Source organism: Phocoena sinus, chromosome 3, assembly GCF_008692025.1.
Source record: "Phocoena sinus isolate mPhoSin1 chromosome 3, mPhoSin1.pri, whole genome shotgun sequence".
Taxonomy (NCBI): domain Eukaryota; kingdom Metazoa; phylum Chordata; class Mammalia; order Artiodactyla; family Phocoenidae; genus Phocoena; species Phocoena sinus.
This window is the reverse complement of record NC_045765.1, coordinates 19,242,927-19,266,130: the sequence shown is the minus strand read 5'-3', so window position 1 is coordinate 19,266,130 and position 23,204 is coordinate 19,242,927. Positions and strand designations below refer to the sequence as shown.

Genomic DNA, 23,204 nt, shown 5'->3' with positions numbered 1-23,204 from the left:
GTAACCAGCTGGGCCAAGAGGAGGAGAGCAGTGTGTGCACTGATCTCCAGCAGTGGGCCCCAGCACTTTGGGGTGGGAAGAACCTCTTAAAACTCAATACATTTCATGGGAACTCTCTGCGTCCACTATGCCCATGGACCCCTGGGCCTGGCAGTTTCTCCACGGCCCCCACTTGGAGCAAGTCCCAGGCAGAGTCAGTAGGATTTCCGGGGAGGGAGGAAGACCCCACAGCAGGGCTGAGGGGTGCCTGGGAGCGGTAGGTAGAGGGATCTCCAGCCTCAGTCCCTTCCTGCTTCCTTTGACCTTTCCCAGCCCAGAATGCCTTTCATCTCCCCATCCCAAAGCCCCCTCCCCAGCATCCTGCTCACTCAATTTCACATCCAAAAAACAGAAGCCCTACCTGCATGCTTTCCCTTCCTCAAATTCCTACTTCCCCTCAGCCACCTACAAACTCCAGCCACACCCACTCTTACCTCTTTGCCATCTATATTTTTAAACAAACTTAATTTTAGAACAGTTTGAAATTCACAGAAAAATTACAAAGATAGTACAGAGTCCCCATATGCCCCATGCCCAGTTTTCTCTATTTTCAGGGGAGCAAGAAGTTTCCCTGCTCACCCTCCCTGGAGCCTACCCTTCACCCCTCCACATCATTATCATCCTATAATTTGTACATCTGTAGTCTGTCTCCTTCCCGCATTTCCCTGGCACTGCTCTGGCCAAGGTCACCAGAGACCACTAAATTGCCAAGTTCAGTGGCCCTGTTGTAGTCCTCAGTTTCCTCAACCGGTGGGAGCAGGGTGACCAATGATCACTACCTCTTCTGCAAATCTGCCTCCCATCAGCTACCTGCTGCCCCTGAAACCCACACACTCAGCCTTGGTGGGTGGGTGCTGGGTGCCTCCTTGGAGGCCCTCCCACCAGCCTTTCATGTCTACCACTCCCAGCACTGATCACCCTTCAAGTCTCTCCCACTCCTAGATCTCCAGCTCCTCCCTGCCCCTCCCCCGCTCAGCACTGGGAGCCTAGTCCAATGGCTTCTGGGTCCCCAGAGTGGAAAAGCCAAGAAAGAGATCCAGAAGCTGGTCACTTGCTGTGTGACCTTGAGGAAAATGCTTTCCCTCTCTGAGTTTCCTCTTTGACAACATGTTGTGAGGATAAGATATGACTGGATGAAGGCTTAGGAAGCAAGAACCCCTTCCCCTTCCTCCTTGCAGCCCCGCCCTCCCACGCCCACCTTCCTGCTCTGCACTCCCCCACACCTCTCAGAGAAGGCTTCAAGGCTGACATGTAGGTTTCAGGACTTTTTCAGCACCAGCTGGTGGAGCCTTCTCTGACCTCACCCTCCCTCTGCAAGTTCCTACCAAGCACACCTTCAGAATTTGCCCCCTCATCATTACAATGCTCCCAGCACTTTCCAGGTCTTGCCCCTGGCATGGGGCCAGCCACTTTCACCACTTAGCTCTGCTCTTGAGCTGCACAGACTACCGTGTGACTTTAGACTCTGCTTGGCCTTTCTTGTCTCACTATAAAATGGGGATGATAATGATGGTACCCACCTCATAGGGTCTGTTTGAGGAGGGCTTTTTTAAAATTTGTTTGTTTTATTTATTTATTTTTGGATGTGCTGGGTCTTTGTTGCTGCGCATGGGCTTTCTCTAGTTGCGGTGGGGGGGGGGGCTACTCTTTGTTGCAGTGCGCGGGCTTCTCATTGCGGTGGCTTCTCTCATGGTGGAGCACGGGCTCTAGGCGTGCGAGCTTCAGTAGTTGTGGCACACAGGCTCAGTAGTTGTGGCTCACGGGCTCTAGAGCACAGATTCAGTAGTTGTGGAGCATGGGCTTAGTTGCTCCGTGGCATGTGGGATCGTCCCAGACCGGGGCTCGAACCCATGTCCCCTGCATTGGCAGGTGGATTCTCAACCACTGCGCCACCAGGGAAGACCCTGTTTGAGGATTTTTAAAAAGTATCTAGAAAATGCTTAAAATGGCAACTGCACATAGTAGGTGCTATTCATACGTTGGCCATTATTACTATTTCACAGCTGGGAAAACCGAGGTTCAGAAAGGGGCAGTTACTTGCCCTGTAATACACAGCTGGTGAGTGGCAAAATCTGTATGGGAACCCCAGTCTGTCCTGCATCATTTCAGCATAGCACACACCCTCCCTGCTTCCCCTTCTAGCACCCCCATTTTTGCATCCAGGGGCTGGCCTGGAATTTGGTAGTAGCTCCTGAGGCTACAGCTGTGGGGTCTAGGGAAGGAGTCAGGGGGCAGGGATCCTAGGCGTGGAGAGCAGGATGTCTGCCCAGTGCAGTGGATGTCCATGGTCAGGCATCCCTGCCCGTCTTCCAGTTGATTTTCCACTGCAGGCTCCAGAGGGGAGCATGTGATTCAGGCCAGTGGGTCAGAACCAGTGACTGCTTCAGGAATGGACACATGACCCAAGTCAGTCCAATGGAAGCCAGCCCTGAGCTGGCCCCACTGGATGTGGGCCTGGAGCTGGCTGAGGGGCGTCTTTGCTAATAATGGGGAGAGTTGCCTGAGAATAAAGCCAGCAGTGAGAAAAGCAGAACTGAGAAATGGAGGTGGGGGGGAGATCTGGGGGTGGGGGGTGCGGACAGCGACCCGGGGGCTCAGAGACTCCTGATATACATCCATGGGTACTGGATCCTGCTATGTCTGAAGCCATTAACCTTTTAAGTTAAATGAGACAGATTATCCCTGTTTTTTTTTTTTTTTCTTTGACAGGCGAACATAGAAGTACAGAAAAGAGAGAAAGAAGGTAAAGAATTCCAGCATTGAGTCCTCTTAATAACGTGTCTCTTTATAATCATTGGGCTATCCCTGTTTTTGCTTAAACTAGTTTGAAATGCAGCTGAGGGTCCTTCCTAGTTGACCTAGTCTCCAAGTAGTAGTCATTTTTGTCAGTGGCAAGGGACATGGGTGAAAGCTGAGTTGACCTTCTACTGCTCCCGGGCCCTGAGTGGGAGAACCTAGGCTGGTCTTGGGACTCTCCCTGGCCACTCTGTAGTGACCCCACTGCACAGTCTCCCAGGGCTGACCCCAGCCTCGAGTTCTCCGCAGGCTCCCAGCAAGCTTCTTCTTGCCCCACCATAGCTCCTGGAACCCTAGGGTCGCCCCCACATGCCCTACCCTGCCCCACTTTAGGTCCCAGTTGGGGAGGAGCCCTTCCTCCACTCTCAGGTTTGGCTTTGGACTCAGGCCAACTCAGGTTCGAATCCCAGCCCTGGCTGCTGCCCCCTGTGTGCCATGGGGTAGGGGCCTTTAGCCCGTAGCCTCAGCTCCCTTCCTATAGCAGGACCCTGTGTACCCTGTGAGTGTTCCAAGGCCCAGGTGGGGCCCAGCACCAAGAAGGCAGCACCAGAATCATCAGTTCCTGCCTGTGTACCCTGTACTCCACCGCCTGTCTCCCTGCTGACTTCCGATGAGCTCAAGCTGCTCAGAGCTGGAAAATGCCCCTCCCTGGCCTGCTGTCTCTCCAGTTGCCCACTCAGCCCCCCGCCAAGGGCTCTGCCCCCTCGGCTGGGGGGACTGCACTCTCCAAGGGTGCTAATGGCCTCCCATGCCCCGTACAAAGACATTTCCCAGTACCCTTGGCCTCCACCGGCATAGCCTCACACCCAAGCTTGAGAACACCGTGATCCCTGCAGTTCTGTGTTGGGGAGGGCGGGTGCCTGGAGGTGCCATGGGGGAGCACCTTGGCCTTTGATCCATGGAGCAGCAGACCCGGGCCATTCAGGCTGGGTGGCTCTGGACAGGTCACTTTCCCTCTCTGAGGGAAAAGTCCCTCAGATGTTCAGGTCCCTCATCTGAACATCTTTAATGATATCTCTCTTAAGCATGTTTTGATGATTAAATGACATCTAAGAGATTGCTCTGTGGTTCCGGCAGAGAGAGACGTGGCTGTTCGGAGCAGGTGCCCATGCTTGTTTTTACTTCCATCCAGACCAGCTCTGCTTTCCTGAGGTTCAGTCCCCAGCTCTCTGCTCTTTGCTCTACTCTCCCTTTACATCTGCCCTCCAATTTCTTCAACCACCCTCCCTTGGCAGGAGCCTCCAAGCTGCCTTCTCCACCCCTCTTGGCTACTCAGCTGACCACGACTGCTAGTGGTCCTCTGGGCCCACCACAGCCAAGCCTCTTAAGACAGCAGTCTACACTCTCATCTACACACTCTCTACACCCTCCCCTTGATCTTCCAATCCTGGCATCGGCCCCAGCTCTCTGCTAAACTGATCTGGCAAACTTCACCCTGTTGCAAAAGGCCATGGGGACTCCTCGGCCTTACCTGCCTGGTTGACACTCTTGGCGACTTCTGGAAACACTCCTGGCCTACCTGGGCTTCCCTGCCTCAAGCTCCCTCCCTCCAGAGGCTGTGGTCCTCCACTTCTGGCAGCTGCTTCTGCTTTCTCTGCCCTGTGCTCTGATGTTGCTACTCCCCCATCTCTCATGTCTTCTCTATGCTGCGGCCCTGGCCATCCTCACACTGGATTTGGTCCACGTTTATTTTTTTTTTTATAGGATTTTTAAAAAATCTAACTTAGTTGCCAACATTGAAAAACCAAATTTCACATAGAAGTCTGAATCTCTGGACGCTGTTGGTAAACTGGCAGATCTGGCTACAGCTCAGCATTCCCACACGGCTGCCCCCAGAAGTACCCCCACAGACGGCTTCCAGCAGCACTCACCATCCACCCCTCTCCATGGAAACCAAGGATGGACTGAGAGAGCTTCATGGTTCAAGAGAAGTGGGAGGGAGTATATTTCTTTGTGGAAGTGAAAGATACTCTGCATTTAATATGCCAAGGATGTCTAGGGACTTCCCTGGTGGTCCAGGGGTAAAGAATCCGCCTTCTAATGCAGGGGACATGGGTTTGATCCCCGGTCAGGGAACTAAAATCCCCCATGCCACGGGGCAACTAAGTCTGAGTGCCACAACTACTGAGCTCATGTGCCTCAACGAGAGAGCCCGTGTGCCGCAAACTACAGAGCCCACGCGCCCTGGAGCCCGCATGCCACAACTAGAGAGAGAAAACCTGCACGCCACAACTGGAGAGAAGCCCGTGCGCCACAACGAAGAGCCCATGCCGCAATGAAAGATCCCGCGTGCCTCAATGAAGACCCCGCATGCCTCAACTAAAGACCCGACACAGCCAAAAAAAATAAATTAAATAAATATTTTTAAAAAGGCAACAAGAAATTCTTTAAAAAAATAAGCCAGGGATAACTATGTTGAAAGAAAATGACATCCTACCTGCCTTACTCCTGTTGTGACCCGCCTGGGCCCCTCTCTGGGCATCAAAGACAAGTATCTGTGATAACTACCCCAAACTCACTCCCAAATTGAATCCAAGGTGAATCTAGACTTGAATATTCTGCTGCTCCCTGAATTGGTCTCCTAAATGTCCCATAGGCACCTCATTCAGTCATTCAACAAACATTCACTGGGCATCCACCGTGTGCTAGGCACTGTTCTAGGCTCTGGCAAGACATCATGAAATGGGAAAAACCCGAATGAACTTTTTGGCCAACCCAATAACAGGAAGCCCTGCACTCATGCTCCAGGGGTCCTCGAGAGAACACAACAGAGAGGCCCTTCTCTTCTCTTAAAGAGGACAGGCCCAAGCATCTGTTGAGAATGCCAACAACTTTAGATGTGCTGAGGTTCCTCATGCCAAGGGAGCCCTGGAGGACAGGTGGCCACGGGCGCACTGAATTGTCTTGGCCTAGTTTGGGGCCTCTCCTCAGTCCTTCTCCAGTCCAAACTTGGAACAGGAGAAATGACAGTCCCCCTGGGGTAGTGGAGGGCACCAGTGGGAAGCAAGAGACCCCAGGGAAAGATGGGGCCACCACCATAGCCTCCAGGTTTGGAGGTAGCAGACAGAAGTAAGCTTCCGAAGCGTCCTCCCTGGAGCGTGGCACTCAGTGCCGGCCAGTCCCAGGGCAGTGCAGCCAGCTTCGTGCCTGCCTTCTAGTCTGGCTCATGGCTCAGCATCTGTGCGACTTTGGTCAGGTCTCCTAAGCTTTCATCTATAAAATGAGAATAACTGCAGGTACCTCACAGTGTTGCTGGGAGGATCATGTAAGATGATGTGAGGAATGACTGGTATACTCCAGATGTCTAGCAAACCTGCCTTCCTTCCTCTCCTCACCTCTCATCCCAGGTCTCCACTCTGGGCTCCCTGGGACCTGTCACTGGATCCCATCTCTGCCTTTTGGCTTGTTGCTCTTCTCTTCCCCTGAGTCCTGCCCCTCCTCCCAGTCTCTCTCCTTCTGTCCACCCCACTCACGGCTCTCGGGGCTTTTTCTACAACACAGATCTGAACACTTCTGTGCCCTGATCTCCCCACCACCACCTTGCCCTCAGGAAGCAGTCCTGGCTCCTTGTCCTGGCACTTGTGGCTTCCCAGGACCGGAGGGCTGCCCTCTCCAGCCCCACCTTCTTTGCCTGCAGCATACAGATGGCAGCGGTCCCTCTAGGCCCTCACTCTGGTGTACTGTTCTCCACGTCCCATCCCTGAGGATGCCCCTCAACTCCTCTTCTCTGACCTCCATGCCAGGCCAGCCCAGGTGCCCCCCACTTCTGCGGGTGCTGGGCCCAGCACATGCGATTCCCCTTTGCCTCCTCCTGCTGACTGAGCGTCCTCCATGTCCCCATCACAGGACCACCAGGACAGTAAGCCCTGGAAAACTTAATCTCCACCCTGCTACGTGCCTCAGATCCCACCTTTCTTGATGCGTAGGGGAAAGTGCACGCTGGACACAGCTGGATATAGGTTTATTGTGGCACTGGACGTGAAGAGGGGCCGGTGAGGCCAGCACCAGTGTGCGGAGGTGGTGGAGGGAGTCGGGGGAGGTGAAGCGGGTGGGCAGGGGCTCGGGGAACTGCAGGCTCGGGCCAAGAGTCGGGGTTGGGCAACTTTTGCTGGCCCTACCCAGAAATCTGGGGCGATGACTCCAGAACCAGCAAGCCCTCCAGCTGGACAGGGCAGGGTGGCAGCAGTGGGTGGGAGGGGCTCACACGTGGGAGAAGGCGTGGCTCTTGCAAAGGGGCTTGTCCTTCTTGGAGTAGAAAGTCTTTCCTTCCAGGTTGATCTGACATATCTGGGAACAGCCAAAGTCCAGTTACATGGGGTTGGAGGTGGCAAGAGAGGCCCCTTCCCAACCTCTTAGGAACCCCAGAGGCAGGGGTGGGAGGGAGGCTGGTGAAGAACACAGGGCTCTGGGGGCGGGGACTGAGTCGGAGGAGGGGCACTCACCGCGCACACGAAGCATGTATCGTGCCAGCTGAAGCCCAGCGCCTCCAGGAAGCGGTCCCCGGCATCGATCTTGAAGTCACAGCCTCGACATTTTGTGCCAAACATCTTCTCATAGTCTGGAGACACACAGAGAGGAAGGGGCCCCTGGGTTCTCCCCTGCCCGCGCCCCGCCCCCTCACCCAGCCCCGCCTCCTTGCCTGTTCCACCCGATACCTTGCTCGCAGTAGGGGGCCCCCTCCTCCATATAGAAGGCCCTATTCCGAATGGGTGTCTTGCAGGCCGCACAGGTGAAGCAATGCACGTGCCAGGTCATCTTCAGGGCGTGCATGATCTCCTGGGAGGAAGCGACAGTCACTTGGCAGCTCAGCACCCTCCTCTCCAGAGCCGGGGACACAGGAAAGCAGGCTTGGGTCCTCTTTCTTTCAGGGTAAATGTTACGTCTGCACACGCATTGCTGCTACTTTCTTTCTCCAACCCTGAGGTCTCCCCGTGGCTGTCCACCACGCCACGTCTAAAGCTCAGCTCCCAATCTCTGCACCCCACACCTCTCGCATTCCCACAGCTGTCTCCATCTCAGTTGATGGCAACTCCATCCGCGTGGACCAAATTCCCTGCTTTCTCCCACACCTCACTTCAGGTCCACCAGGAAATCCTGATGGGTCCACCTTCAAGATGCGTCCAGATTCTGAGCACTTCTCACAGCCTCCCTGATGTGAGATGTGAGCCTTGGGCACCTCTGACCTGGATGACTGCATGAAACTGGCTTCTGTGCTCCTCCCTCTGCCCTTACAGCCTGATATCAACCTGTGCCAGGCCACATCCTTCTCGGCCCCAATTCCTGCCTAGTCCACATTTCTCTGAGCAAAAGCCAAAGCCCTGGGAAGGGCCCAAATGCCAGCAAGTCTGGCCTCTGTCCCTCTGCTCTCCTCATATGGCCTCTCATCCCCGGTTGACACACCAGGCACACCGTCTTGGGGCTTCACGCCAGCTGTCCCCTCTACCTGGACTGCTCTGCACCAGATACCTGCAAGGCCCACCCCTCACCTCCTTCAAGTTTCTGCTCAAAGGTCACCCTCTCCATGAGGCCCACTCTGACACCACCAGTTCATAGGCCAACCCGCCTTCCCAAAGCCACACTCCCAATAGCGCTTTCCTTTTTTCCGTAACGTACTACCAGGTAATTTACCTATTTTGTCGTTGCTTATTGTCTGCTCCCCACCCCCCTCTTCTTCCTGATCCAGTGTAAGGTCCAGGAGGGCATGAAATACCAACTGTCCTGTTAGTAGGTATATCCCAACAGTGCCTGGTCCATGGGTATGCATCACAAGTGCTCGTGAGTTGAGTTAACCTGCTCCAATGGAGGCCTGCCAAAGCAGAGGCTGCTGGTGGGCTGAGCTCTCCCTGGGGCTGGGACCCCTGGGCCAACCAGGGCAGCAGCATTCCTATCCGGAGCAGGCAGAAGGCAATGTGGAGCCCGGAGGGGGGATCAGATCTTTGAGTTCAGCCAGACCTTAGCTGTGTGGCTTGCCCAACAGCTTTACCTTCTCTTTACATTTGGCTCCTTCCCTTTTGAACTGAGAGCCTAATCCCAGCTTTGCAGGGGTGTTGTAAAGATGGTCCCACATCTAAAGCCAGGGGTCCCAGACCCAGTGCCTGCCAAGGCCAGGTGGGGACTGTGCTGTGGGAGAGCACCTGTTCTCCCTGCGGGGGTGGTGCTGACCACTTCATTCAGGAACGCCTGGAAGGCTCAGGTGGAAATCTAGGTGTTAAAGTCAAATCCAGTTTTTCAATGTTGGCCTTTAATTTAAAAATGAAGTGTGGACCAAGTAAGACAAGACATAAGTGTGGGAAGCACCTAACTCTCAGCTGGCCCGTGTGACCTCTATAAAATCTGTCACAGGAATTCCCTGGCAGTCCAGTGGTTAGGACTCCATGCTCTCACTGCTGAGGGCCCAGGTTCGATCCCTGGTCGGGGAACTAAAATCCCACAAGCTGTGTGGAGTGGCCAAAAAAAAAAAAAAAAAAAAAAAAAAAATTTGTCACATCTCACATATACCTCTCAACCACCCTGGCCAGGAAGTTACTGCCACCCCCATTTTAGTGAGGCCCAGAGAAAGTGACTTGCCCCAGGTCATACAGCCAATAGATGGTGGAAATGTGTTTTGAGCCCAAGTCTGGCTCGCTACAAAGCTGGCCCTTCCCACTGCCTGGTGTTGCCTCTTTGCAAGGAAAAGACAAAGGGCTGGGGGAAGGAACTTGGCTGTGAGCCCACAGAACAGGGTCTTGGCAGGAGCATGGGGAGCCCAGAGCTGGGCCCAGTGGGAGCATGGGCAGGGAGGCAGGTCTCTGCCAGTATCCAGAAGAACCCGTGAGCCAGTGTTCCCTATCTCATGCCCAAAGCTTCCTAAATCTATCTGCCTCTCCCATCCCACCATGCTGACCCAGGGCCAGCAGCTCAGTTCTCCTCCTCTAGCTGTCTCCCCCTGCCCCAGGGAAGCTTGCCAGGCACACCTGACCTCAGAAGTCCCCAGCTCTGAACTTCTAACACGGCCCCTGCCCCCCTCTTCCGCCTCATCTCACACCCTCCCTGGGTGTTGCCTTGTGACACAGCTCTTCCCTCCTCTTGGAGCACTTTCCCCTGATCCTTCTCCAAGCTAATTCCTACTCATGTTTTAAGTTCAGCTTAGAGGCCACTTCCATCCACTCCTTCAAGTGTTAATTGACCACTTCCTATATATTGGGCACAGCATAATGTGTGAGCAAAACAGCCCTGGTCCCAACCCATGAAGTGCACCCTGGGGAAGAGATGGGACAACAGGACTGGAAGGTAGTGAGCAAACAGTGGGGAGCCTGGGCTGGTGGGGAGGGTGGGTATCAGGGAAAGTACCCCAGAGGAAGTGCTTTTTGAGTCCCGGATGAGAAGAAATGAGGTAAAGAGAGTGCTAAAGAGTATTCCTAGCAGAGGACAGCCTGTGCAAAGGTCCTGTGGTGAAGGGAACAGCACACTGGCAAAATGGAGAAGCCCATGTGGCTGGAGCACAGAGTGAGGGGGGCTGGTGGTGAGTGGTGAGCCTTGAGAGCATAGTGTTCCAGAGGGTCCCCAGACCAGGGGACAGGTCCCCTCTAATGTGTCCCCTCCAACTCTGCTGAAACAACGTGATTGCCCTGTGTTTCTCTCCCCATGCTCCACTCGGAGCTCCGAGAGCAGGCATAGTCCCAAGCACCAGGCACAGGCAGAGCCCAAAGCGCGTGGTAAATGGGAAGGTTAGCTTCCTGCCCCATGGGAGGGTGAGGTAGGAGCTTCCTGGGGTCTGTCAGGCCCTGGAGTCCCTGCAAGAGGGGAAGCTGAGGGCCCTTGGAACCACTGGCCTGGGCTGGGGCAGGAGCAGGGCTTGCCACCTTACTCTAGGACCCAGGAGCCAGTCAGGCTCTGTGAGCCTTGCCTCCTCATCTGTGGCCTGGGTGATAACCCTGCCCACCCAAAATTGGGGCAGGGAGGAACAAGGGTGCCATGCAACACAGGCAGGGCCATCAGCGAACAGAAGGGCCTTGATCTGTGGGAAACAAACCCAGATGCCAGCTTAAGAAAGGTCCTGGGATCCAACCCGTTCTGCTAGAACAGTCCAACAGGGTATGGCCTAGGCTGGCGGAGAAATTACTGTGATCTTGGGCAAAATTTCCTCACCTGTAAGATGAGAATCATCAAACTGACTTCGTAGTACGATTAGCTGGATGCCTACACATAGTAAATGACCCACAACACAAGACTGTGATAATATCCTTTCTTCCCTTCCAGTCTACTGATGGAACCCCCATTTTTTGCTGGGCACATATCTATACCAGACTATATTTCTCAGCCTCCCTTGCAGCTCAGTGTGGTCATGCAATTGAGTTCTGGGCAATGGGATGGAAGCGGAAGGGTTGGGTGGCAGCCTCTTCTAAAGATGGCTCCCAAGAGCCTTCTTCTCATTCCAACATCCTGCTGGTTGGAACGTGGAAATTTTGCCTGAAGCTCAAGCGGCATCTTGGACTACGAGTGGTAAGTAAGCCAATGTTGAGAATGCCCGAGAAACAAGATCCAGGAGCCTGGATCTGCCTACAAGTCCCAGATTGCCCACCTCTGGACTTTCTTAGGTGAGTAATAGCCGCCATTATTTTTTCTATCACTTGCGGTCAAGGTAATCGTCACTAACATGACCATCACTACAGAGCTCTCTAGCCACATCTGGAAGCTCTGCCTATGAATCCAGAAATGGGGAGAAGCATGAGCGGCAAGAAGAGCCCAAGCTGAAAGTCAGCAGTGCCTGGGGCTGCTCTGGCTCGGCCCTCATGCTCTGCAGCCTTGGGCAATTTCTGCCTCTCTCTGGACTTCAGTTTCCATACAGGTACAACTGAAAACCCCCTCAACTTGTTACTCTGCCTGTTATGCTCCCCTTTCCTCAGGCTGCTGAGCCCCTGACACCCTCGGAGTCCCCTTCCTCTGTGTGAGCTCCTGGGGGCAGGGCCACGCCTGTCTCTTCACGAGGTGTCCCTAGCGTGGGGCATACTGCCCACACTCAGTAAAGAGAACGAATGGGAGAAGGTAGACAGTGCATCACTCTTAACCCATGACATGTGCTGACTCAAGTCCCAAGCCCAGCTCTGGGTGGTAGCTAGGCTGCCCTGCAGGAGACCAGGCCAGGCTATGCTGCATAATTAGCCTCAGCGAGAAGAACAGGATTTTGAATCACAAGATTTTGAGCCTAAATTTCTGGCTTTGCAAATCAATAGTCCTGTGTCCTTCAAGCCCATCAAGTCATCTTTCAGAGTTTCCGGTTTTCATATGTACTAGGGGCGGCAGACACAGTGCATTAGCCTCCCAAACGCCTGTCACAACCCCCTTCTCTTTTGCCTTTCTCCCTTACAGAGGACAGAAGCTAAAATACTGGATTTGCCAGCTTCCCCCATGGTCCAGGTGCTCACAGGATAACAATTCCAACAACTGAGATAAAGATTCAAGTTCCTGGTTTTTCTTCCAGAGTCAAAAGGCAAAACCTCATTAAAAGAAAGCATCTGCCCCCAACCATGATACAATACACTTGAGGACAAAGATCTACATGCTAAGGGTTTTGGAACTTAAAAAGAGGAACAAGCCTAAAGGCATCCTTGAGCTGCTATTCCACCCCTGGAATTCTTGTGATTGAAGTAAATATTACTCCTTCTGTTTCAACCTCTGTAGTGGGGTTTTCTATTACCGAAGCTGAATGCAATCCCCACACAGCAGCCATCTCTTGTTTTGGCCTGACTAGCACTTACCTCCCTTCTTTGGGTAATGTTATCCTGGTTTTATTTTCAAGGAACCAGTCCTGTGGTTCAGGCAAGGCTACCAGACCCCACTCCAGGAGGGGGTGTCACCCAGGCCTGGCCAATTAGAGTCATGGGGCTTGGTTCAGAGATGGGCATCAGCACTGGGACTCTTTATACATCAACTGGCACAGAGATGCTCTCTTTCACTTTGCGGTGCTAACCTGGGGAGATGTAACCCTGGAGCCACTGTGACACCATCTTTGCCGCTTTCTAGGGAAAAGCATGCTGGGAACTAAGCCAACAAAGATGAAACCAGAGGCAAGTAGTAGAAAGGCTCCTGATGACCCCAGGATACGCATTCAGCTGGGCCTGAAGTTAGCACCCCTCAGCCTTTCTGATTATTTGTGCCAACACTCTCTTGCTTGAGCCCTTTTGAGTAGGATTTAGGTCATTTGTTAAGAGGATCCTGATTAATGAAAAGTAAGGTCAATATAGCAGCCCGACTGTTAGGCTGGTAAGGTTCCACGAGGCTCCTGCAGGGAGAGCTCCCAGGCTCAGGAGTTGCTCAGCAACACTCCTCAACACTCAAGGGTCAGACTTGCCTTCCCAGCCACCCGCCAGCCCCACTCACGCCAGTGATCTTCTTCTTGCATTTGGCACAGCTGGGTGCATAGCGCACGTCATAGCAGGGCGGGCAGAAGATGGTGCCCTTTTCCTCGAAGAAGCCACCCTCTTCCAGGACCTTCCCACACTGACTGCACACAAACTCCTCGGGGTGGTACGCGTGGCCCAGCGCCACCAGGTAGCGGCCCCTGGCGGGAGGCAAGGGCAATGAGCAGGAATGGATGCAAACGAAGTCGGGGTTCCTGGCCAGAACCCCACGGGGTTTACCCAACACCTACTATGAAGTCTTGAAGGGAAAGTTCATTCTCTCCATCTCCAAATAGGGGAGAAACAGGCTTGGGAGGTGACTTGCCCAAGGTCACACAGCAAGAGAGACAAAGCTGCACTGTTTTGATGACAGGAGATGAGGGAGAGGGGCAGTGTTGGAAAAGGAGGAAGGTTACACTGGGTGAGAGCTGCTGATTTGGGCCTAATAAGTTGAACCCAGGGAATTGGTGCCCTTTGGGGGTGGGGGGCAGGGCAGGAGGCCTGGAGTGCCCGTGAGCCCTGAAGACCAGTGGGCACTTGAGCTGAGCCTGGTGCCCACCCTGTCCTGCTTGCCTGTTCCATCTGGCCTGGGGAGGGCCCTGCAGGTCCCAGAGAAATGGAGATGTCTGAAGGAGGGGGTGCTTCACAGAGCCTAAGAGCTGACAGGAATCTAGAGCAGTGCAGGGCCTGGGATGAGAACTACGAAGGCACACTGTCACACTGATTCTGGGGGGCTGTGTGACTCTGCTGGGCCCCGGGGAGCAGTGCAGAGAGGGAGGGACTTCAGAGGCTTAGCGGAGAGAGACCAAGTGAGCAGGAAGGAGAGAGGCAGAGGGACTGGGAAGGGGAGGCCCTTCCTTGCCCAGAGAGCAGCGAGTCTAGGGCTGCAGCTTGGCTGTGTCATTGGCACTTCCTCCATTTCACCAGGGCAAATGCTGAACAGAGGGTAGTGACGGGTGGGCTGCAGGTAAGGAGTGCGGGATTCAGAACCTGAGGAACCAGCCCAGGTCCCTACCCTCACTCCAATAGGGAACCGAATCCTCATCCTCCCGCAGGGGCGGCTGAGATGAGTGGGGAGATAGATGGGGGAGCAGAGATCAGAAAGACACCAGGGCTGGACTTGAGGTCAGGAAAGACCACGGTAGGAAAGGAACAGGGCCACCCACCGGATGACCTTGTGGCACTGGTGGCACACGGGAGTCTTGCCATTGCTGCCACCGCCGCCTCCAGGGCCCCCTCCAGCGGCAGCCTGCACAATGGAGGTGCGGTTCTGCATGGGCGTGGGTGTGGCTGGCTGGGTGTGCCGGGTCAGCACCGTGCTGGTCTTGTCCGGGGCGTAGCGCTCGGCGAACGCAGGGTCCACAGCCCAGGGCGGGCGGCTGGTGGGGCTGGGGGTGGTAGGGCCTGCCAAGGCCAGGAAAGTGACTCCAGGGGGGTGCCCAGGGACGCCACAGGACCGTGGGGAGACCCCGGGGCAGCTTGGAGGGGCCCACCCCCATGCCTCTGGAGGCTACCCACCCTTCCCCAGGCCCGAGCCCACTCCCTCTCACCAGGCCAGGGTTCCTGGGGTGTAGCTGAAGCTGGGGCTGGGGCTTCTGTCCTGGGCACCTGGCTGTAAGATCTGCCATTCAAGGCCCTGCACGGCTAAGGCTCCTGGCATGGCTCCACCCCCCAACCTTGGTCCTGCTGGCCCCATGGGAGATGCGTGGGTGCATGAGAGCTGCTGGGTTGGACTCCAGGTCCCACTGGGGTAGGGATGGGTAGGGCAGCTTCTTCTAGCCAGGTTCCAGCTGGCTGGTCTGTGGCACAGGGCTGGGAGGTGGAGCAAGGCTCTCACTTCTGGGGCAACTCTTGGGTCTCCTTCTGATGGCAGGGCCCCCTTTTCTGGGTACCCCCACCCACTGAGACCCAAACTGGCAGGGCCCATACTGGATCTTATCCATCTAACACCCCCTTACCCCAAATGCAAACCAAGCCTACAAAGATAGAAGACAGAGGCAGAAAAAGCAGGGCCGAGCATGTTTATTTTCATGCCTAAGCCAGCACAGACCTGGCAGACAGCAGTACCATAGGGCAAAGAGTGAAGACAGTGTCAGACGGAGCCGGGCCCTGTGCCAGGAGGGCAGCCGAGGCCAGGGCAGTAGGAGGCTCAGTCCAGGGGCAGGAAAGGGAGGGGTGAGGTAGGCAGAAGCTGGAGGCACCAAGGGTGGGGGGTGCCTGGGAGGAGGAACAGAAAGAGAGAGGCAGAGAGGGCAGCCGGCCGGCGAGGGCCAGGCTACGACTGCACGTTGAGCACGTGGGCAGAGCGCTGGTGGTGCCAGTCCCGGAGGCGGGTGTAGCGTGGGCTCTGCAGCTCCAGGACATACTTTTCCCTGAGGGGCAGAGAGAGAAGGAGGAGAAAGTGGAAGGAAGGAGAGATGGAAGGGAGGAAGGGAGGAAGGGAGGAAGGGAGGGAGGACTGAAGAAAGGAAGGAGAATGGAGAAGCCTGGCTAGGGATGGCCAGGAGCAGACACAGGATGGTGGGTGGAATGGGAGAGGCAGGAAGTGAGAAAGAGGGGCTGGAGCTCGTCCTGTTACCTTGATTTCTTCAGATGCTCCTCATCCGGGTCTTGCACTGAGAGGGCAGAGGCAGGCATTGACCAAGAGCAGACAGAAGGCCACCCCAGCCCTGAGCCCTGGCAGAGGGTCACAGGGTGCCAGAGCAGGCTCCAGCTAAGCCCAGGCCCCGGTTGGGGGCCAGGAAGAGAGTCTGCCCTGCCCTGGGATGGCACTTACTGAACTCGGTGCCCGTGAGGTGGGCGAGAATGCGGAAGGAACGGGACTGGCCTGTCCCAGGCCTCGGCCGCCAGTCCTCCGTGTCCTCCATCAGCCGCTGCTTGCTGGCGTCTGGGACCAGCGGTCGGAGCGGCTGTCTGTGGGGAGGGTGTGGCTCAGAACCTCATGCTGGGGTGGGCAGTGGGGGCAGCCCCTCCCCAGATTTGGTACATGTGGGCTATGGTGATGGCAGAGTGGGGAAGGGCAAGGCCAGGGCCCTGCTGGTGCCCTGGGAGGTGGGAGGTTGGGTAGGTAAGTGAGAGGGGAGGAGGGCAATCAAGGTGAGAGTAGGGCAGCCAGGGTGGGGAGGGGCCACCACCCAGAGTGCCAAAAGGAAGAAAGAGAGGGACAGGCAGAGGGGGCTCACTGACTTGTCAGGGGTCTGCACCTGTGAAGGAAATAGACACATGGACAGATAAAGGGACAAAGAAATAGACAAGGGGAGGAAGAAAGACGGCAAAGGGTCAGAATAGCTTGAGGCAAGGCTGCACTGAGCGTCTAGGGCTCAGACAGCCCGACACTAAACCCCAACCCCAGGCCACCAGCGAGGGGGCGCTGCCTCGTTCAGAGCCTCCAGGAGGACAGTGCCCAGGCAGGAGCCACACCCTCGGTGGGGCCCTGTGCCTGCAGTCCCCGCCCTGGCCGCCAGGGGTCGCTGCCGCACGGTTCCGGCCGGGCTGGGGCACAGCGCAGACTGAGCAGCAGCGGGCAGCGGGCGGGCGTGGGGTTGTGGACAGATGGCGTGGGCGGTGGGCGGGCAGGAGGGATGTGGGCGGGCAGGGTGGACGTACCCATTCTGCTGCGGGGCGCTGTCAGCGGGCTGGGGGGCCCCGAAGGGCCGGGCCGTCTTGTTGAGGGAGGCGCTGGGTGCAAAGGTGTACCGCGGGGCGTCCGCGGCTGGGGCCAGGGCCTGGGCGGAGACAGAGCGGGCAGGGCGGGCAGGGGCGGGGACCTGGCTAGAGTGGGGTGCCCCTCTGGTGCGGAGAGGACTGCGGCGCTCCAGCCCCACCCCCACACATCTGGCCTGAGGCTACGGGGAAGGGGCGACTCGGGTTTCAAGGGGCCCATTTGGGAGCGATGATCTCAGCCCACGCGGCCCGAGGGCGAGGGCGTACTAGTGCAGCTTGCAGCACAGGCCGGCGGGAGGCAGACAGGCAGACGGACAGACAGGCAGATACGCGTGGTACCCTGACCGTGCGGCAGCCCCCGGCCCAACTCCCAGTCCCCAGACTCCCCAGCTCTGGCCTCCACCCTCTACTCCCGGCCAGGGATGGGAGTACCAAGGCTGCACCAGGGAGGGCAGGTCAGCCCGGACGTCCAATCCCACCCCGCCTGCCACCCAGATGTCCCAAGCCCCTCATGTACCTTCTGCGGTTTGCTCTGAGGCGGCTGGGCCCTAAAAGAGAAGGGAAAGGGGTGTTGATGGGCAGCCCCAATGGCATGCCCACCTGCCAGGCCTGCTCAGCGCCCGCATACCTGCTGAGACCCAGGCTGAGGCGCTCCCCGCAGGCACGGATCTTGTTCTGGGCTTCGATGTGTGTGAGGCCCCCCGCATTCTCGCCATCGATACTCAGCACCCAGTCGCCCACGGCCACGCCGGCCTGCGCAGCTTTACCTCCAGGAGTGAGCTATGGAGAGACAGAGGATCATGGAGGCCCAAGGCTCTGCAGGCCAAACTCAGGCCAACAGCAGCCACCCCTGCCTTTCCTTAGCTGCCCCACTTGCAGAACCCAGAGGCCTCTTCATTCAACATATTTCTGGGCAGCTGCTGCATACTAAAGCCATCTGGAAGGGGGTGGGGCTCACCTGAGCTTCACCATCGCCCCAATCACCCTGCTTATTTATTCGTTCACCTCCAGGGACCCTCCCCACAGTCCAGAAACTGCTGACATCAACAAGCAGCCACCTTCAGGCTAAAAGCCAAGCTTCTCAGCTCCAGCCGCAGCCTTTTGAGGCCCCTGCTGGCCTCTCGCCCAGGCCATTCCACCCACCAGACATGCCCTCTGGCTTGTGCGTGTGGCATGTACCTCCCTGAGCACTGTTGGGTGCTCTCATTGACCCCTTACATTCCTAGCACCCTGTCCTGGGGCCATCATCAGGGATCTATCGGAACACTTCGAGCACCAGGAAGAGGCCCCACCACCTCTAGGTTCCTGGTGATCAGTGTGACTGAATGGGGTCCAAAATGTCAGCTGGGGCTTCATAGGTTGTAAATAAATATGGATGTCACCCCCAAGCCCTCAACTGCCACATCACCCTCTGCTCCCAATCCTTCAGGCTCTGAGTTGTGAATCCCTGGTTCCCATGGCAAATGAGAAGCAATACTAGGCTGGAAAGAATGGTCACCACCAGCATGAGCTGAAACCATCAGGATGACTTCTGGGAAGTGGTGGGCTTTGGCGAAAGGAGAGTGGGATGGGCTGCCTATGGTGTGAGAGAGTCCAGCTATTTAGGAAGCCCTCAAATGCTGGAAGGAACCAGGATTTGGCCTTGAGATTGGGAGTAACCAACAGCAGTTTTAAGGCCCAGGGTGGGGTATTTGCCAGGGTCCAGATAGAGGTGACCCTGAAGAACCCCACTGGGCCCTCCCAGCCCTCTAGCCTAGTGGCAGCAACACAGGCGGGAGTGGCACTGCTGTTCATAAGTCTAAGCCCACAGGGCTGCCTGGCCATCTGGCAAGGGGCCTGGCATTGAGCAGGCTTGTGGGGAAGTGCTGGGAGGCAAATTCACAGTGAGATTTGAGGGGTACAGGCTGCCTGTGGCCCCATGAGGCTCATCAGGTAGGCTGATGCTCAGACTCAGTTGAGGCAGAGAGAGGAGGTAAGGGGTTCCAGAGAGATGGCAGAGGGACCAGATGCAGAGACTAATGGCACTAGGGCAAGAAGGGAGAACTGGGTTTGATGGCTCTATTTCATGCTTGGGAAGTTAGAAGGGTAAGACAGCTGGGTGGCCCTTTCTTCACCTGCTAAATGGTAATAGCAGCTTACGCTTATTGAGTACCTAGTACTGCCACACACTGAATCCTTCAACAACCCTGTGGAGTAGAGTCTGGGAATATACCTATTTTACACATGGAAAAACAGAGAGGTTAAGTAACTTGCTTCAAGTTACCCAGCTAGCAACTCAAGAGGCAAGGCCAGGACCCTGACCCTAAGGCCCCACCCTACCAGGCCATCTCTGCTGAGAGCTGGGGCCCAACTCAGAGGTCAGCCCTCTGGCTGGAAAGACCCCCTGACCTCCTAGCTGGGTTTAGGGCTTGGATCCCCTACTTACCTCTAGTCCAATCCAACCCCTTATAATGGGCATGGGGAAGTGACGCCCTTGCAAGGAAGTGACTTACTCAAGGTCGTGGTGAGTCAGTAGACGGGAAACCTGGTCTGGCCACTCCCTACCCACACTGGCTGGCTCCTGGGAGGTGTGGGCTAAGCCTGAGGTGGGGGTCTCAGGTTGAGCAGGAGCAGTTGGCTCCCAGAGAGGAGCTGGGGAGCTGGGGACTACTTCCTTCTCTCGAGTGAGGAGGATAGGAAGCACAGGAGGGATAGGGGAGTGATCAGAGAGGTGGAGACAGAAGCAGAAGGGGGGGGCGGGGGGGGCGGGGTATGTCTGGAGAGAGAAGCAAGAGGGCCCAAGGGACCAAGGAGGGAAAAAGCCAGGGGGCTGGACACTGCATGGAGTAGGGGGTGAGTCAGCCTGAGGGCTCCACTGAGCAGCCCAACCCCCAAGTCCCAGACATTACCTCATCTCCCAGGCCCGGGCCTACAGCCAGCCCTAGCCCCTCCCTGCCCCCCTCCATGTTGGGGTCAGGGGAGAGAAAGGGTGCCAGCCCAGCGCAGAAAAGACCACCCCACACACCCACCCACCAGGGCCTAGGTCCAAATCCAGGGATGGGCTCGGCTAGTGGCCCCACCCACATGCTGGGGCTGCCGACAAGGGAGCCTGGGCTCAGAGTGCCCCCAACAGGCCACATCTGAAAGTCCACCCCTTAGGCTACTTTGTTGCCCATCCCCACCAATGAAGAAACTGAGGCTCAGAGGTCAGCCAAGGCCCCAGCCACACTGGCCAGCACTTTCCCAGGGAGGGGAGTATAGGGTAGGTTTCCAGGGCTGGCAAGGCTTGAGAACTGGGTGTGGGATAGGTGTATGTGGTAGGGACACCACTGCCCTTGGCTACCATGCTGGTAGGGCAGCTTCCAGGGAATCCTGTGGAAGGGTCCCTAGGAACAGTGACTGCCTGCCTGCCCTGGCCACCAAGCCCAACTCTGACAGACTCTGCCTTGGGGCCCCCTCTAGCTGGGCCCTCTGGCCCCCTCCAGGCTGTGCTTGCCCTGGGCTTCCTGCCAATAGCTGCCTGCCCACCAGGAGCATGGGTGGGCCTCTCTGGACAAGCGGATATGGTGACAGGAAGTCCCCACCCCCTCCTGACCCCCAGGCCACAGTCAGAGACACCAACCCAAGGGCTGGCCTCGTGCTCTCAGTGCAGGCAGTTTGTTCTATGTCCCACAACTGACCCCACAGCTGGAGCCACAGCCTGGTGGTGATCAGCTGAGGGGCCCACTCATGGGGTTCAGGGGTCCAGGCCTAGGCCAGCTTTTTTCCAGCTCTGCAGACTCCAGCCACCAGTTGGCCATCCCAGCATGGGACTGCATTCTTGGGCTTATAAGGCAATCCCCCTGCCATAGGGAGGAGCCAGCCCTCAGCTCCACCCCCACCAGAACAGGCTCTTGGGAACTGAAGTCACAGCCCTAGAGCCCGGTCCCAACCCCTGCTTGGGGTCAAAGGCCACTGCATCCTGAATGGGACCAGTGGCTGGGATAAAGGTCCTCACATAGGCTGGGGAGAGGCAACCCACCCACCCACAAAAACTGCAGGCCATCCCTGTGCCTGAATTCCAATCCCTGCTTTGCCATGGAATCGCTGAAGGAGCCCCTTCACCTCTCCAAGTTATCTCAACTGGATAAACAGGATGACAGTTGCTATTCCTTGGGTGGCAATGAGGATGAAGTGAGATCCTGCAGTCAGAGTGCCCTGCCTGGGGTCCAGCTCCAAGCATTGCTCCCTGAAGCAGCTTAGACCCTTCCTGGAGACCTGAGGCTCCCCTCCTCCAGAAATGGCATCTCCCTGAGCCTCGAAGGTGGCCCCAGGAGCTGAGCCTCGAAGGTGGCCCCAGGAGCTTCGTGGACTGGCATCAGGTACAGTGCAGTGCTGTGGAAGTGTGGGAGCTCCTTTCCTAGTATCTGCCTAGTTGGGAGTCCTTGTGGCAGGAGCCCACATCTCTGGACCTGGACACCTCCTGGCCTACTGGCCTCAGCTCACTCCTGCTCAGACTCCTCCCATCACTCACTGGAGATCTGAGCACCCAAAGATTCCTGAAGGAGCCCCTGTCTCAACCTAGGCTCACCCGGGAGATGGAGAGGGGCACATTGAAGTCCTTGCCCCCCTGCAGCCGGAAGCCCCAAGGTGCTGGCCCCTCTAGCACCACCTTGAAGGAATCCATGGTGCCGCTCCTGAGAGGAGAGAAAAGGTGAGTGATGCATAGTGGGTGCACAGGCAGGCCCATCACAGGACACCAGCCTCGGACTAGTGCCAGGCAGGCACGGGCAGACGCTGAGCACACCCAGGGGGAGGGTAGGCGGGCACCTTGTTAGGTTTGGCTGGGCTACTAGCTGGCAGACCTCACTTTAGAAAGACAGGGGCAACCCCCCTTCCCTAAGGAACTGGGAGGGTGAGGGGAGCCCGCATCCAGTCTTGAGGTTCCTCTCATCCAGGAGTGGATCGCAGGGCTAATTTGGCACGGCCTCCTCCCAAGCCAACCTTGAGCCTCGGACTGGACGGCAAGGCCAGTCCGGGGCCGGCGCTCCTCTCCCCCGCCCCCAGGTCCCGGCAGGCAGGCCTCGACTGGAGCCTGCTCGGACTATATAAGGCATGTAAGCTGACACTGTGCGGAGAGCCAGCGGAGGGAGCACACAGGGGCTTCGGACGCGAGGGGGAGGGGTGGGGAGGGAGGCGGCTGGAGCGGGTCCTAGCCATTCCAGGCCCAGTCGAAGCTGCTGGGAGCCAGGGCGGGACCCCTGGGCGCTAGGGGGGGACTGCGCGGGGGCGCGGCCCCTGCGGAGGCTGGTGGGGGCTGGGACTCCAAAGCGTGGCCAAGGAAGGGGATTCATCGTGGAGCTCAGTGGGGGTGGTGCCTCCCACACAGGCCTGCTACCATCCAGACGTGACTCAGTTTCTCCCGCCCGGGCCCCATGCACTGGCCGAGTCCGGGGAGTAGGCAGCGGCACAGGCGCCAATCAGCCCCGCCGCAGCCGGCTTTGCCGCAGGAAGGCGGGGGCGGGGGTAGGGGCTCCGGCCCACCGGAGGAAGCGCAGAGCTGGCTAAGACCCCCAGTACCCCCTGTGGTCCCCAGTAGGCCTCTGCTCCCCGCCTGGTCCTGCCCGAGACGCCCCGCGCTGTCGCATGTACCTGCCCGGCCCCGCCGGGGCGCTGCTCGCCGGCGATCTCCAAAGAGCAGCGTTGGGATCCGCCGCCCGAGTTCTGACCCCGCCCCCGTGGCCGTCGTCCGCTTTGAGCCCGCGTAAGGGGGCGGAGCCAGATACCACGCCCCTGTCAGAGTCACGGCCTCTCGGGCGGTGGGAAGCCCCACCCAATCCTTCCGCTCCGCCCAATCACGAAGTCCCATCTCACTTTCAGCTGTAAGACACGGCCCTCGGGGCTTGGACGGGGCCTGGGCGGGGACTGGGCTGCTGGACACCTTCCTTGCCCCGGAGCCCGACCCGCCGTTCTCCTGGCCCCTTGCGCCTCCCGTTGGAGGAATGAAAGGAAAGCCGCCTTGGAAACCAGACAGATCTGGACCTCAGTCATCTCTGAACCTTAGTTTCCAACTCGGAAAAATGGGACAATAATACTCGCCTCTCAGGGCCGCCGTGAAGATAGGCACAGTTTGGCGTAAGGCACAGCCATTGGCGGCTCCAGAATTTCTAAATCGGACGGATTTGGTAGAGAGTTGTGTGTGTGGGGGGGTGCCTCGAGGTGGGGTTAGTGGAGGAGGACACAGGGGAGCTTGAAGTTAAGTTTGCAGAACACTCCACCGAAGGCAGAAAATAATGGCAGCGGACGGAGGTGGAAGGGCCCTTGGCTCGGCCCCGATCCTGACCTGTGGGCCCTGCCCTTACTCCTACC

At 57.2% G+C, this 23,204-nt stretch overlaps 1 protein-coding gene and 1 non-coding gene across 5 annotated transcripts; both read right to left on the bottom strand.

Annotated features, from left to right (window-relative positions):
- Window positions 1-2,716: 2,716 nt before the first annotated feature.
- LOC116752442 lies at window positions 2,717-2,841 on the bottom strand. The gene has a single exon (XR_004349510.1). It is a non-coding gene; the product is annotated as a small nucleolar RNA SNORD97 (small nucleolar RNA).
- Window positions 2,842-6,778: 3,937 nt separating this feature from the next.
- PDLIM7 (PDZ and LIM domain 7) lies at window positions 6,779-22,572 on the bottom strand. 4 transcript variants are annotated; one of them, XM_032626442.1, is made up of 13 exons: window positions 22,488-22,572; window positions 21,427-21,532; window positions 17,506-17,657; window positions 17,395-17,425; window positions 16,821-16,939; window positions 15,991-16,127; window positions 15,793-15,829; window positions 14,765-14,826; window positions 14,381-14,618; window positions 13,195-13,375; window positions 7,491-7,611; window positions 7,278-7,393; window positions 6,779-7,122 (listed from the first exon to the last, which is right to left on the bottom strand). In XM_032626442.1, exons 2-13 carry the CDS (start codon window positions 21,520-21,522, stop codon window positions 7,036-7,038), a joined length of 1,377 nt encoding a protein of 458 aa, XP_032482333.1. In that variant the 5' UTR covers window positions 21,523-21,532; window positions 22,488-22,572; the 3' UTR covers window positions 6,779-7,035. The 4 variants fall into 4 exon arrangements, 3 of the variants coding, with proteins under 3 accessions (XP_032482333.1, XP_032482334.1, XP_032482335.1); XM_032626443.1 differs by lacking the exon at window positions 16,821-16,939 and adding an exon at window positions 16,401-16,417; XR_004349180.1 differs by having other exon boundaries at window positions 6,780-7,122; window positions 14,765-15,586.
- Window positions 22,573-23,204: the final 632 nt, after the last annotated feature.